The sequence below is a fragment of the Kwoniella botswanensis genome, chromosome 1 (assembly GCF_036426115.1).
Source record: "Kwoniella botswanensis chromosome 1, complete sequence".
NCBI lineage: Eukaryota > Fungi > Basidiomycota > Tremellomycetes > Tremellales > Cryptococcaceae > Kwoniella > Kwoniella botswanensis.
This window is the reverse complement of record NC_088599.1, coordinates 8,633,631-8,648,009: the sequence shown is the minus strand read 5'-3', so window position 1 is coordinate 8,648,009 and position 14,379 is coordinate 8,633,631. Positions and strand designations below refer to the sequence as shown.

Here is a 14,379-nt window from a genome sequence, read left to right as displayed (position 1 = left end):
GTTGACAGTGGTATTTTACAAGATATCGTCATTCGGTCAGAGAGGATGAAAGGGGATGTTATGATACATCACGCATATGCTCATTGATAATCTGTTATTGTATTACATATGGTTGGTACAATATGATATGCTGCGTGCGACTTGACAATGCCAATATCAGGATGGGACAATGGTATAACAATCCGATTTGACAAAGCAGCTACCCTTGATCCTTTGGACTGATGTTGAAAAATTGAAATTTGGTTGAAGCTGGACTATAATGTTTCTTCAAGTTCTGTAATCTTATTCTTCTCATCTTCTTGCGCTTGGGCATCACCAGGATTCAGCTCGACTCCTTCCAACATATTATTGGCTACTAGGAATCGAATGGTCTGGGACAGTTGAGAGATGGTGTTTTGGATGGGGTTGGACAGTAGCTATAGGAAGTATTAGGCATCAGCATTCTTCCATTTCAAGCAGTAAAGATCTGCAAGACACAGTCGGTCCATGTAGAAAGGCGGAAAAATAGATACCAACCGATCCTAGCATGCTTGGTCTAGCGAAATGGTTCTGTTTCTTATTATTTGTAGATTGAGGGTGGGGTTGTCGAGGCTGTAGGTTAGATCTGACTTCGATCGAGTGTTCATCCTCATCCTACCCAGTTATAAGTCAGCTAGATTGCAATGGAGCCACTAACAGAGAAAACAAGACTTACGATTATATGTGAATTCCTACATTTATTACCGAATTTACAATTCCCATTCCTCCTGAAATATTTACATATCTCTCTCTGTCCCTTGGCTGTCACTGGTGCTTGCCCTTCACCTTTGATTGAAGAAGCTTTGTTTTCGTCTTTCGAAATCGATTCATCTTCCGATGAGTCATTTTCAGAAGACGATTCACTTGAAGTGGTACTACGACCACTGCTACCGTCGCTATCTGAATCTGGATCCGAGCTTGAATCGATCGATTTACTTGATGAAGTAGGTGTATCATACCCCTCTAAAGCTGATAGAGCATTAATACTTGGCTTAACACTTGATGGAGAGCTTTTTGGTTTGATAGAAGGCAAAGTAGTGATTTGACTCCAACCTTGATCACCAGTTTCTGTCTTTGTTATCCCTGGATCCCCATGTCCAGGTTCAGGCTCTCCAGGTAATCTCGTTCGTTCGTCCACTATCGTATGTCCGACATTCCCACCCCTACCTCTTCCTCGTCCTCTGCCTCTCGATCCTCTATCTATATCTATACCTCTACCTCTTCCCCTTCTTGTCCTTTCGCCACCAGATTGGTCTTCGACATTTGCGGGTCTGCCCCATTCTTCAGCTAGAGAAGCAGCGTCCATCTTCTTCCGTTTACCTCGTGCGGGAATCTCCCCTCGAGCAATAGCCGCAGCCCTTTCTTCTTCCTACGAGCATACACATAGTCAGCTCAGCAGTCCAATGAAGAAGATGGAATGGTTACATACCTTCTCTTGTATACGTTTCGCACTTGGCCATTTAGCTTTTCTCTCCGCTATCCACTTCTCAATCTCCTCGGGCGTATTGAGCGTGATATTCGTACCTTGAATAGGCGGTGGTGGACTGATACCAGAATTGCAAATGGTTATTACCAAGCCATATATATGATACGATGATTTTGATAGTAAACGGTTTACTCACCCTTTCCTCTTAGCATATCTCTCTTCCTCTTCACTCCTCTCTGGCATCTTGCCATTAACAAATATTAGGTGTCTATCTTCTTCGTGAATCTGGACTTTCTCAGAAGGTCCGACGAATTTACAACCGGGATGAGAACAGTTCCTCCATGTTCCTATACTCCCGCTTCCACTACCACTACCACTACCACTACCACTACCAGGCCCAGCTCCGGATGGATCTATAACTGCGCTAGTTTGCGGGTTCGAGTTCGGACGCTGTCGTTTGGCAGGAGGTTGCGATTGAGCAGAGGTAGACGAATAGGAATAACCACCGGAATTGACCTGTGGTTGAGGTGGTTGGTGGAATAACGCTTGAGCAGATAATTGATTGGGATACTGAGGATGTTGAGAGAATTGAGGATAGGTAGGTTGAGAAGGGAAGAAAGAAGGATAACCACCTGAGATATTCGGCTGCTGATACCCTCCGCTACTTCCCATCATTCCATAGGAAGGAGGTTGAGGAAGTCCATATTGCGGATATCCACCTGTATACGATGCCTGATTTGCATAAGGGTTGTGAGATAATGATGGATTTGGTACAGCTTGATATTGCTGATGTTGTTGCTGGCTCTGCTGAGGACGACCTCTGCGTTGATTTGGAGCTGGCGGACGAGGTTGGGATGGACCTGCTTGAGGAGTAGCGGAGAAGCTGGGTCGGGGTGGCAAGCCGTGTCTGTTGTTCATAATGTATGAGCCCCTCAGTCGATCTGCCTGCACCTCATGTTCTAAGAGGACAATTTCGCAGACAATGCAGTGTTCACCGACTGATGAACAATCGAGGTGACAGGTTAAATGAATGATCAACCTCCATCTTCCCAAAAAATCTCTTCGACAGAAAGTGATGATGTCATCGTTTATCCGATAGTCAAAAAGTTGGATTTGTTAACTGTTCGGCAAGAATCGCTTGGTGAGAGTGATCGAAAGTCGATGTTTACCATCTAACAGTCGCATATTTAGACAACAAGATTCATCACATATCAAGTACCTACTGGGTGGCAAGAAGACCGAAAGGAAGTGAAATCTAAAGAAGCTTCGCCGTCTCACATTTGCTCTATTCTCACCAGTAAAAACTCTCGTTCAACATGGAAGCCCTTTCGCGGAGAGAAGATACCGAAGTACTAGAATCTGTCAAATCGGACGCTCTGAAAGTGTGTGACGATTACGTCAAAGGTGTGTCAAAGCTCAAATGATCTTGAAAGTCGAGTTTCTGTTCTGAATTATTTTCATGATATTACAGCTTTCGCCGAATGCGCTACTGGACGAACATTTACATTACCTTTCGTGTGTAAAGATAAACTAGACGATATGCAGAATTGTATGAGAGAGTAGTGAGTCTATTGGGTCTACTTGTGCACTGAGATCAATGTTTGTACTAAGACAATATGAGGGATGCTGACGACAAGATCAGTATGACACAGGATAGGATGGACGCTGCGAAATTAGATTACATAGCGAATCGATCGGAACATGGTCGTCAGGCTGTAGAGGCATTACGGAAGAGTCGTGCAGAGAGGTTGAGGAAGATGGCGGGGTTGAAGGAAGAGCCATCGGGAGCACAGAGGAAGTAGAGAACTGAGCACGATCTGTATGTAACATGTATCACCATTCATATTTTTGGGTTGTTCCACATTATCATATCATTCATTGGATGTCCGAAATCGTGAATTGCGTACATGACTCTGACTACATTGACATTCGAAAGAGAGGTCTGATTCGATTCGGCGAAAGTACTAATCAACCATAAATACATGTAGCAATTCAAGGCTTCCTAGATTGAGGATACCGCTCTTGATCACCTCTTTCCCATGGCAACTCAATTGCCGGTCCAATTTCACCCTCGATCTCCATAGTGGGTGGTCCTCCCACCATTGTGCATATGTCTGGCTCATTGTCGTCTCCGAACCATGACGGCGCGAAATTCGGACGGTCATCTAAAGGAGGGGCACCGCTGTACCAATACATCGGTTCTACGTCATCCTCGAAGTCAAATCCTATCGAGGTGGCTATCAAGGACTGTTGTTAGTGCATGCTTATGATCCCTACCTACTGCAGACTGATGTGATATACCTTTGGTCCGTTGGCTTTCGATGTTAGTCGCCAAATCTTCTCCTGACTTTACGCTGCCACGCGAGTTATCTGTTTTTGTCTTGCTGATAGTAAATTTGGTCTGTGCATCAGACGACTTCATTTGCGATGTTTTAGTGTTACGAGAGTTGGCATTTTGTGTGCTCATCTTGATCATTTCGAGTGTACATTGATTCAACAGAGAAACTAAGTAAACTTGATCTGCGACCCATCAACGTATTTATGCGCCAACTCAGCTCGCTAATGCCGAAATCACTTCCAGCCCTCCTTTGATTGTAGATTTCTCGAGGACATGAGACACTTCGCACCGTCCAGGCTCGAGGCCCTCTTCTCATTTGGCTGGAATCATCAATGGAGGGGCATCGTACAGGCGTGCTATCGTGCGATGACTGCGGCATTCAGGTCGTCCTCCCCCTGGTGTCATCAACAAATACAAGCCACTGTACCAGCCTACCGAGTGATTTACACCACGTTTATCACTTGCACGACCGGTCGGGCGATGCTCCGGATACATATCAGCACCGTCGTTCTCTATGCGTGTTTTAATCTACTGGCCATCGATTGGGATAAGATCGTGTCCCACTGTACTGTCCTTTCTGCCACTAGTCCGAGAATACTCTCTCACTTCATTGGTAACATCTTCTGGCCTGGTGTATTGTCGTAACAGTGAAATCATTCAAGAGCCTGGAGTTTGAAAGTGCATCCTCATTCCACATATTTGCTATTCAATCCGCCTGACCACTACTGCTTGACCCATTGTGCTGAGGGGTGATGCAAATGATTTTGCAAGGAGGTAGACCTTCTAGATAGAAGCGATCGCTGTATCAGCAGGAGACAAGAGCGAGGAGTACAAAAAATGATGATAATTTTTGAAAATGAGCTTGTTTAAGGAATAGAAGCAAAAAACATCCAACAGCCCTTGTAGCTCAATGGCTAGAGCATGCGACTTTTACGTGATTCTTCACATATCGCAAGGCTGTGGGTTCGAGCCCCACCAAGGGCTTATGTTTTTGGTTGGACACCCGTCCAACACTTGTTTTTGAATACATCTCTTTGCATTGATCGGATGTGCCACTTTAGCAGTCTTGTGCTAGTGACTGAAATCTTGGTTTTCATCTTCTGTGTCATATCCTACGTTGACGCGCAGATTCCAACGATGGGAGTATGTCGTCACGAGGAATCATGAGGAATAGCTGTCGTGTCTAGGGTAGCTATACTTCGCTCCGCTCTGAACACCAACAAAATGATTATGCCCCTGATGGTCCCCAGTTTGATCGTTGCCCTCTCAAAACATATGTTTGTGCCTCAGCTTTTCCTTCCTGATGCGGCTTGTCATCTTTGCATCTGAATATCTTTTCCCACATCATGGTGTCATACAATCGAGGTCGCGTTGACTCTCATACATGCCATGTTGACCCCACGTAGACGTATTTTCGAAAGACCCCGACTCCAACATGCTCCATGACCATCTGAGACAATCAAGGTCATCCACCTCGTGCTCTTCTTCCTTCACATTCGGACTGAAACAGGTAATGATCCAGCACGACCACAACAATCCCTCGCTCAAATCACCACTTCTCACTCTCACAACAAGACAGTCGGGTGCACACCGAAAGCAAGATCTAGTTCTATCATATTCTATTTACAACACGTTGAAAGAGCGAGGAAAGGAAGGCAAACTCGATTCCGAGCTCATACGCGGACATGTACCTCCTATATCGTTCCTACAACCGATCAGTTGAAGGAATGGGGTTTAGTGGAAGGTGTGGTCAGACCGGATGAGATGAAAAGCAATGTATCGCAGAGTGTACAAGAACGTGGAGAAGGAACAGAAGAAGAAGTTTGAAAAGGGTTTGAAGGAAGGAAAAGTATGGTATAGGTAAATCTTCCTCCCTCGTACGTTAGTGGACTATAATGTGAGCTGATACCATTCACATCGCTGAACGATCTTATAGACATCCAGACTATTGCGAGGGATACCCATGTCGAGGAGACAGTCGATACTGCCAAGAATTGCAGAAATGGTTTTATACGAGAAACTGTGTGAAACACCATGGTTTGTCTGCTCAGTATATATGTAAGCTAAACCATGAAGGAGTGAAAATCGACGTCAAAGCCGACCGACCTAATCCAGAGGTCGACATATTCAGTAACGCCGTAGCTCCGGAGGATGTTCATGCAGATAGGAAAATAAAGGTTCTGGAAAGTGAGATCAGGAGGGAGAAACAGATCAGTGCTAGGTTGTTAGATGAAGTGGAGGGCTTTAAGACAGACATCGAATACATGGAAAACAAATTGAGGTTGTCGGAAGAAACGAGAAGATCAGTTGAATTGGATAACGTCAACTTGAAAATCCGATTAGAAAAGCTTCATTCAGAACTTGAGACGGAGGAAAAAAATCGGCCCGAGATCAGCATGGGTCAAGCTATGGTACGATTGGAAGGGATTGAGAGGTTGTTGTATGAGTTTATCAATGATGATGATTGAGCTATCATTCTTCTCGCTGAGCAGCTGTGTATGTATGTACTGGTATGTATAAGAGTGGATCTGATGTCTGTGCATCGTGGACCTGTTTTATGCACGGTGAGAGATGACGTACTGGACTATACTCAGGGCGGAAATTCAACTGGCTGAAAACGCCACATTCAACCCTTGACCTGGCAGCTGCATACGTGGTATCGGCAATATAATCATGAGTGGTTATAACTCCGCCGTGCGAGTAGCGTCGGTATGCATGAGTTGGCTCACTGCTAACTGGCATCTAGTCACACATTTCCCGACTTGTTGTCGCATCCTTCACCATCAACATTACTATCGTTCACTCCATATCCCTAGCATCACTATCACACCAGCAAAGTCACATCGACTCAACTCATCCATCCACCAAGCGCCAAGGTTCAGTTGTGGTCAATCGCTCTCGATCCATCTCGTGACGTGTTCCTTCCTTCCAACATTGATGGGCGGGGATGAACATCTAACAATCAATCAAAATCAAATACCCCCATATACCCTTTCCAATCCTTCTCAAAGAGTGATCCATCGCCCATGTCAATCCCTCCTCCCGGACTGGGAGGTGGGGTCAACAGGACCGGTCCGCCGCCGGGATTCGGTGGTGGTAATGTTGGAGTGACACATTCGCCAGTCAGCGATGCCAGCGGAACAGCATCTAATGCCGCTAGTACGGGTGCTGGCGCGGGCGGAAGAAGAGATGGTCAAGGTGGTCCCGCAGTCATCATCAGGGCTCAGATAGTGTTTTTGTTGACTACTTTCACGGAAGATAACTTTGATAAAATGTCTACCGAGATCAGAACAGTAAGTCTGCCATCCCAATTGTGTCGTAATCGAAGGTTTGTAAACACTGATGTTCATCCTCATTTTAGCTCGCATCATCCAATGGACCTGAAATGTACCATCACTTCCTCCGAAGAGCTGTTGCCGTTGCAAATCCCATCCTCCAAACTCTTATTCAACATTCCCAACAATATAAGGACGATCCTGCCGCCCCGCCTCCTCAACTCCCTACAACAGGTCAAGCAGCTTTGGTCTGGCGACTGCTAGTGACAGAAGCCATCAGAGCCGCTAGAGATGTTCAATTAGCGCCGCACTTCTCTTTCATCATGTTATCACCAGCACAGAGCACACCATTACCGCTACCATCTCTTAGACTATTCAATTTACCTCCGGCAATGTTATTCTCCCTCTCAGCATACACACTCGCATCGCCGCACGTGTTCCCACCAACTCATGCATCCTTCGCAGTCTTCCACGCTATCTTGTCACAAACATTTCAACCTACCATGGAACTGTTACGATCACCCGGTGTGCCCTTCTGGACTATGACAGCTATCCCAGGGAGAGAACCTTTCACAGACGATTTGACTTTACAAGAAGCTAGAACCTTGATACTCGCTTTGTTCCCTCGCTCTCAATCGTCATCTGGTGGCAACTCTACCTCCAGACCTGCGACTCCGACTAACCCCACTTCACCCCATTCATCACCTCTCAACTCGATGCAACGTCAAACCCTCGTCGGATCGCTGACTGTCAAATTCTCTTCTCCCGCTATCATCTTACAAACCCTTTCAGCTTTATCGCCCGGTGGACCCCCAAGATCACCAGGTGCCATTCCACTGGAGGATATCCTCTTCGAATTGGGCGAAAACCTCACTCAAGACGAAGGTACGGTAGAAGCGGTTGTGGGTAGATGGTGGGGTCCTTATCTCTTAGAAGCATTGTCGCCTGAAGAGCAACGCAAGCAAGTCACAGAAGAAGCATGTCATGTAGTTCATGGATTATGTGAGGGATTGCGAATGGGTCGTCAGGTGGATTTGCACGGCGTCATCAAGGGAATGTCAGCGATAGTGAGTTCAAAAGTACTTAAATGCACTTCGCAACACGACATTAAGCTGACCTTACATTCTAGCCATCCATATCATGGCCTGACGTGGTCAAATCTTTCGACTCGCCTCTGACCCTTGCCGCCTATCAAACTTCTATACCCCTTATCATCTGTCTGATTTACGTTCCCCCTCAAGCACCTATACCTCCTCTCGCTGGATTATTGCCTGCTTCTCTGGATGCTCCGACTTGGGAGAACATGTCATCTCTCCTTTCAGTCCTCTCCCTTCTTACGATTCTACCTCCCGACGCTATGCCCATTTTCACGATGCCTTCTGCGCCTTCCCCTCAATCATACGCTCGTATAGTTAATCCTCCAACCTCCGACTCACAATTGAGCAAGACAGCTCGTCAACAGGCCAATGATCTTCAGGGTGCTGGTCTTTGGAACACATTGGGTCTGATTCAAGTCTTAGTGAATGCCTGTGGTCTCGCTGAGACGGATCATCCCTCAGAAAGAGAGAGAGAAGAAAGAGCCGACATCGGAAGAAGAGCTACGGATATGCTCGAGAGTGCTGCTAAGTTGGCTCCGGAACTCGTATTACTGGCGTTGGAAAAGCTACCTGTGAGTTTGAACCGTTGCAACAAAGCTGACAATCAGAAACCTCTTCCTCCCTCTGTGGCCAATATGCACACCCGTCTTCTCGCTGTCTACCTTTCCTCAGCAGCAAATGCGATGACCTCTTCAGCTCTTGTCTTCCATCAAATGTGGCAAGCTAGTCCGGAAGGTCTGCTATCAGTGTTGTTAGAGTTCTATGGCGAGGATGAGAATAATCTAGGAAGAATCGTGGAGATAGCTACAGAGCTCAAGGTATGTATTCGCCTTCTCCATATTATGATCTCACTGACATTCTTCGCAGATTCTTCATAAATTACTTGCCTCTGAGAACCTGCACTTCACCCTCGATGTCGCTGCTCTCGCTTCAAACAAGGATCTTCTCGACCTGGAGAAATGGCTTGCCGATGGTATAGAGGTTAAAGGTGAAGACTTCTTAGAAGCGATCTTTGACTTCGTAGAACACAAGATCCGTCTCGAACAAGATCATCAGCATGCTCCGGAATCCGCGCCTCCCCTTCTCTACACTCTCGGCACAAGCGTCTACTCCATCTTCATCCGAGTGGTCCGAAATGCTCCAAATCTCTCTCGAGAAGATGTTTCTCGATTCAAACATCTCCGTACCGATATTCTCATTCTTCAGCCTCGTCTCCTTAATCTCAAACCCGGCAGCAAAGCAGAACAAGGTTTCTCAGAAGCCAAATTCCCTAAAGAAATTGTCGACAAAGTGGATGAGATGTACCAGCAGATGTATAGTGGTCAATTGAAACTGGATGATGTGATCGACGAGCTTAAGCGATGTCAGAAATCCGATGACCCGGTGGACCAAGATACATTCGCGCATGCTCTTCACTCTTTATTCGACGAATACAAATTTGTCAAATCCTATCCGCCCAAAGAGCTCACCATGACCGGTTTACTTTTCGGTGCCATCATCGATTACCGCTTAGTCAAGGATACTCCTGCCTTCGTTGCGACTCGATATGTCCTCGATGCTTGTAAAACCCCACCTCACGAAGCTCTTTACCAATTCGGTATCAATGCTTTAAGCATATTGCGAAACTCTTTGGTGGATTTCCCTGGTTTATGTCGATCCTTACTCGAAATTCCCGCTCTTCACGAATCTCATCCTGTGCTCATCAACGATATTCACCAAGCTTTGGTAGAACGAGAAGAATTAGACATGCAAGGTGGAGTCAAGCTTGCCTTCCCTGCTCTCAAATTGCCCATTTTGATCGAAGAAGGAGACGATGAATTTAGAGAACCTGAACCAAGGAAGAAGGATGCTTTCATGTTTATCATCAATCAAATCGCTCCTAGCAACTATGAAGCGAAAGCTCAAGATTTGGTCGGCATTTTCGAAAACCAATATTCTCGATGGTTCGCACATTACTTCATCGATGTGCGAGTCAGTCTTGAGATGAACAGACACGACATCTACATGCAGCTCCTTGAAGCTCTTCATTCACCAGTCTTCGAGAAACATGTTCTTTGGGAGACATACCGAAAAGCTCGAGATTTGCTCAATTCGGAAGCCACTATGAACTCAGCATCGGAAAGAACGACGCTCAAGACTGTTGCCAGCTGGTTAGGAAAGATCACTCTGGCCAGAAACAAGCCCATCAAGCTAAGGGAATTGTCGGTCAAAGATCTGCTTATTCAAGGTTTTGACACAAAGCGACTCATCGTTGCAATTCCTTTCGTCTGCAACCTTATTCTTTCTTGTAAAGACTCTATCGTCTTCCACACCCCCAACCCTTGGCTCATGGCGATCCTTCGACTCCTTGCTGAATTCTACCACTTCGCTGAACTCCGTCTCAACCTCAAGTTCGAAATCGAAGTATTGTTTAGCAAACTTGGTGTTGAGTTAGAATCAATCGAACCATCGAACCAGCTTCGACTACATGTGCCTCCTCCGCCACCTCAAGGAGAATTGCCGAACCGGCTCGATCTCGAATTGCAAAGAGCCACGAGCGAGATTATGAATGGTGGTCAAAGATTCGCGGAACTTCCTGGTAACGAAGCTTACGCCCGAATGCAACAGCTTCAAACTGAACAGGCTGCTCAAGCTGCTCAGGACTCTATCAACAGGCGAGTAGACGAACTGATCGCTCAACTACCTCAATACCTCATCTTTAACCAGGATTACCCCATCTTTACCGCTCCTACCCTCAAACGAATTGTACATCATTCCATCGATCGAGCCATCCGGGAAATTATTGGTCCTGTCATTGAGCGATCTGTCACTATCGCCGGTATTTCCTCCCGAGATCTCATTCAGAAAGATTTCGGAATGGAGGGTGATGCGGTCAAGATGCGTTCAGCTGCCCACATGATGGTACAGAACTTGGCTGGAAGTTTAGCTTTAGTCACTTGCAAGGAACCGCTCAGAACGAGTATGATCGGCAATATCAAGCAAATGTTAGAACAGAACGGTTATACGGAAGACTCCATGCCCGATGCTATGATCGCCGGAGTGGTAAACCAGAATCTAGATGTCGCTTGTTCAGTTCTCAAGAAAGCAGCTATGGAGAAAGCCGCTAAAGATATCGATGTCAACCTTGCTCCTCAATATGCTGCTAGAAAAGCTCACCAGAACTTGCGATCTCAAACTCCTTTCTGGGACGGCGCTTCATTCGGCTTCGCTCTTTCGCACAATGCTCTCCCTGATCCCTTGAAGTTGCGACCTGGAGGCCTGACCCCCCAACAGTTCAGAGTCTACGGGGATTTCGGTGAACCAACTAGAATGATCAGTCACCCCACTCCGCCTGCCAATGGGGATTACCTTGTGGCTCAATATAGGGATCTCAACTTGAACGATGGACTGGTCCCTTCCGATATCAAGCGTGGTCCTTCACCAAGAGTTTTCAACCAAAACATCGTTGAAGGACCGGAATCTGTCGCTTCTCCGCAAGCCATCCCCCCTCAAACTAGCGTTGACAAGTTCCATGAACTCGCTTCTGAGATCGAGAAACTCCTCGCTCAAAGTTCCGCTTCCAACATCTCTGCTCTCCCAGCTGAACATGAGATCAGAAGTTTGATCCGAGGTGTCGTCATCATTGCCAACCAATCTGCAAACCGAGATTCGACGACTCTCACTATCGCACAGAAGGTTGTTCAATTACTTTACCGATCTAACGCCCAACTGTCGAGAGAAGTGTACGTATACTTGCTGCAGCAACTATGCGATTTGTCACCTAAAGTCAGTAGAGAGGTCAAACAATGGTTGGTATATGCCGAGGATCCTGTAAGTTCTGCCATTTCTTGTGTGCTCAAGGCATAATTGCTGACTGTGTTCATAGCGGAAATTCAATGTTCCAGTCACCGTCACTCTCATCCGAACGCAATCTATCTCGGTACACGAGCTCGACGCTGCTTTGGCACAAGTGATCATTCGATCCTATGCCCAAGAGGTTATCGATTTCGTTGCTCAGCTTATTCGGGAATGCTCTATCTCTGAGAATGCCTTCATTCCTAGAACTGGGTTCGCCAACAGTTTAGCTGCTTTGCTCAAATCCCAAGAAGTAGGCCGAGCAACTCCCATCGCCGAAGCCCTCCTGGATGAACTCCGAGGTGGTACCATCAAATCACCTGCGGTACCTACTCCAGATGCCAAACCAGGAATCGATGGTAAGCTCCAAGAAAGGTTATCCCATTACTTCCTCGAATGGGTTCGAGTCTTCAGCACCAGCAAAAACGCCGAAGTCGCCTTTGTGCCCTACATCACATACCTCCAAAAGGAGGGCATCCTCAACGGTGAAGATATCTCATCAGCCTTCTACCGAACAGCCATCAACACCGCTGTTGACTTGGATACTGCTAAACTTCAGCAAGGGCTATTCTACGGTACGGATGCTTTAGCGAAGTTGATTGTACTTATCGTGAAGAACTACGGTGACAAGAGTGGAACAAGTAGCGTATCAAGAACGGTATATTACTACAACAAGATCATCACCATCATGTCTTATTCACTTGTCCAGAAGCAGCTTGAGATGGGAGAAGCATTCAATCAAAGGCCTTGGGCAAGATTCTTTACCAGCATGTTGAGTGAACTTCAATCGATTGAATACAACTTGCCTGAAACCTATCTTGGATGCTTGAAGCATTTCGCCAACAACTTGGGTATCACTCAACCGACTTACGCGCCACGGTTCGCATTCGGTTGGATCTCCATTGTCTCTCATCGACTATTCATGCCTAAATTACTTCAAACCGCCAGAGATGATGGATGGCCAGAATATCATCGATGTGTCATGTGGTTACTCAGATTCTTGTCGCCATTTTTGCAATCGAATGACCAGATGTCACCATCATCAAGATCGATCTTCAAGGCTACTATCCGATTGTTGGTCATTCTCATGCACGATTTCCCTGAATTCTTAGTGGAGTTCTACCATACTCTCTCTACGGCGATCCCACCTCATTGTGTCCAAATGAGAAACATCATTTTGGCTGCTTTCCCATCCACCGAAGCTCCCTTACCGGACCCATACAAGAGGTTGGATCAGTTAGTACCGGAAATGCAAAGATTCCCAATCGTCCGATCCGACTATATCGGCGCTTTGACGGATGGCAACCTGAAATCCGCGATTGACCAATATGTCCGATCGGGTATACCTGCGTTGCCATCGATCGTGAACGAGTTGAAGAATCGAATCGCCGTCAAATCCCTCACTAATGGGCATAGCAATCAAGATGGTTCTTCAGGTTCGAACGTCACCTGGAACCATACTTTGCTACATGCCGCGGTATTCTACCTTGGTACCACTGCTGTAGCGAGAAGATATCAACAGACTGGTGTGGTTGATTTCGATGCGAAAGCTCCTGAGGTGGGAGTGTTGACTGGTTTAGCGCATGCGTTTGATGCTGAGGGTGAGTGCAATCAGCTGCTTTTTGGATATACCGCGATATTCCGTTAGATTGCTGACGTTGTATTACCTCACTAGGTCAATACTACATGCTCAGCGTGATCGCAGATCAGCTCCGATACCCCTCGGCTCACACATCGTTCTTCATCCATTTCATGCTATTCCTGTTCGGTACTTCATCCAGACCGTCAGAGACTCTGCCACCCTCAGCTATACCCGAACGAATTGCCAGGATCTTACTTGAGCGAACTTTAGTCCAACGACCTCATCCTTGGGGATTGCTGGTCACGTTTATCGAGTTGCTTGATAATGAAGCGTATGGATTCTGGAAACAGCCTTTCGTAAGAGCTGAAGAAGAGGTGTATAGGTTGTTTGGACAGGTCAGAGGAAGTGTAGTCGCGAGAAGGGAATTACAGGTTTAATTAGTCCAATCAATAAACCGTGAGTATGCTTATCGCCCTTTTAGGACATTATTGGATGATATACTGATATAGTTGTTCATGTCTTCCAGCGAAAGCTTCAAATGAAAGAGCCTGTTTATAATCGACATTCCCCATTCAATGTGAAGATAAGAAGAAAAGTCATCAATAATGTAATTTCCCTGTTTTCTGTTCTTCTGTTTGTTCAATTAGGAGTACCCCCCAAAGATCCCAAGTACATATATATCCAAAAGTTTCAATTACAATTTACTCAAAAGCATTCTTTTGCATCTCTCATCTTTTTTTTTTCTTTTCCTTTAGAACATATATACCTTTATCGAACAAAACCTTCATCATGAAGAGAAAAGTTCGTAA

The 14,379-nt window shown here is 46.1% G+C and overlaps 5 protein-coding genes and 1 non-coding gene across 6 annotated transcripts; 5 read left to right on the top strand and 1 right to left on the bottom strand.

Annotated features, from left to right (window-relative positions):
• Positions 1-254: 254 nt before the first annotated feature.
• L199_003246 (uncharacterized protein) lies at positions 255-2,362 on the bottom strand (the record flags this gene model as incomplete). Its single annotated transcript, XM_064888981.1, has 6 exons — positions 255-416; positions 517-633; positions 695-1,090; positions 1,157-1,387; positions 1,448-1,562; positions 1,641-2,362. 6 exons carry the CDS (start codon positions 2,360-2,362, stop codon positions 255-257), a joined length of 1,743 nt encoding a protein of 580 aa, XP_064745053.1.
• Positions 2,363-2,760: 398 nt separating this feature from the next.
• L199_003245 (uncharacterized protein) lies at positions 2,761-3,246 on the top strand (the record flags this gene model as incomplete). Its single annotated transcript, XM_064888980.1, has 3 exons — positions 2,761-2,848; positions 2,916-3,006; positions 3,087-3,246. The coding sequence occupies 3 exons, from the start codon at positions 2,761-2,763 to the stop codon at positions 3,244-3,246; spliced, it is 339 nt and encodes a 112-aa protein (XP_064745052.1).
• Positions 3,247-4,678: 1,432 nt separating this feature from the next.
• L199_003244 lies at positions 4,679-4,766 on the top strand. The gene has a single exon. It is a non-coding gene; the product is annotated as a tRNA-Lys (tRNA).
• Positions 4,767-5,217: 451 nt separating this feature from the next.
• On the top strand, positions 5,218-5,505 carry L199_003243 (uncharacterized protein; the record flags this gene model as incomplete). The annotated part of the gene is made up of 1 exon (XM_064888979.1): positions 5,218-5,505. One exon carries the CDS (start codon positions 5,218-5,220, stop codon positions 5,503-5,505), a length of 288 nt encoding a protein of 95 aa, XP_064745051.1.
• A 51-nt stretch (positions 5,506-5,556) lies between these two features.
• L199_003242 (uncharacterized protein) lies at positions 5,557-6,250 on the top strand (the record flags this gene model as incomplete). The annotated part of the gene is made up of 2 exons (XM_064888978.1): positions 5,557-5,642; positions 5,719-6,250. 2 exons carry the CDS (start codon positions 5,557-5,559, stop codon positions 6,248-6,250), a joined length of 618 nt encoding a protein of 205 aa, XP_064745050.1.
• Positions 6,251-6,808: 558 nt separating this feature from the next.
• On the top strand, positions 6,809-14,007 carry L199_003241 (uncharacterized protein; the record flags this gene model as incomplete). Its single annotated transcript, XM_064888977.1, has 6 exons — positions 6,809-7,075; positions 7,144-8,124; positions 8,187-8,972; positions 9,022-11,964; positions 12,020-13,589; positions 13,664-14,007. The coding sequence occupies 6 exons, from the start codon at positions 6,809-6,811 to the stop codon at positions 14,005-14,007; spliced, it is 6,891 nt and encodes a 2,296-aa protein (XP_064745049.1).
• Positions 14,008-14,379: the final 372 nt, after the last annotated feature.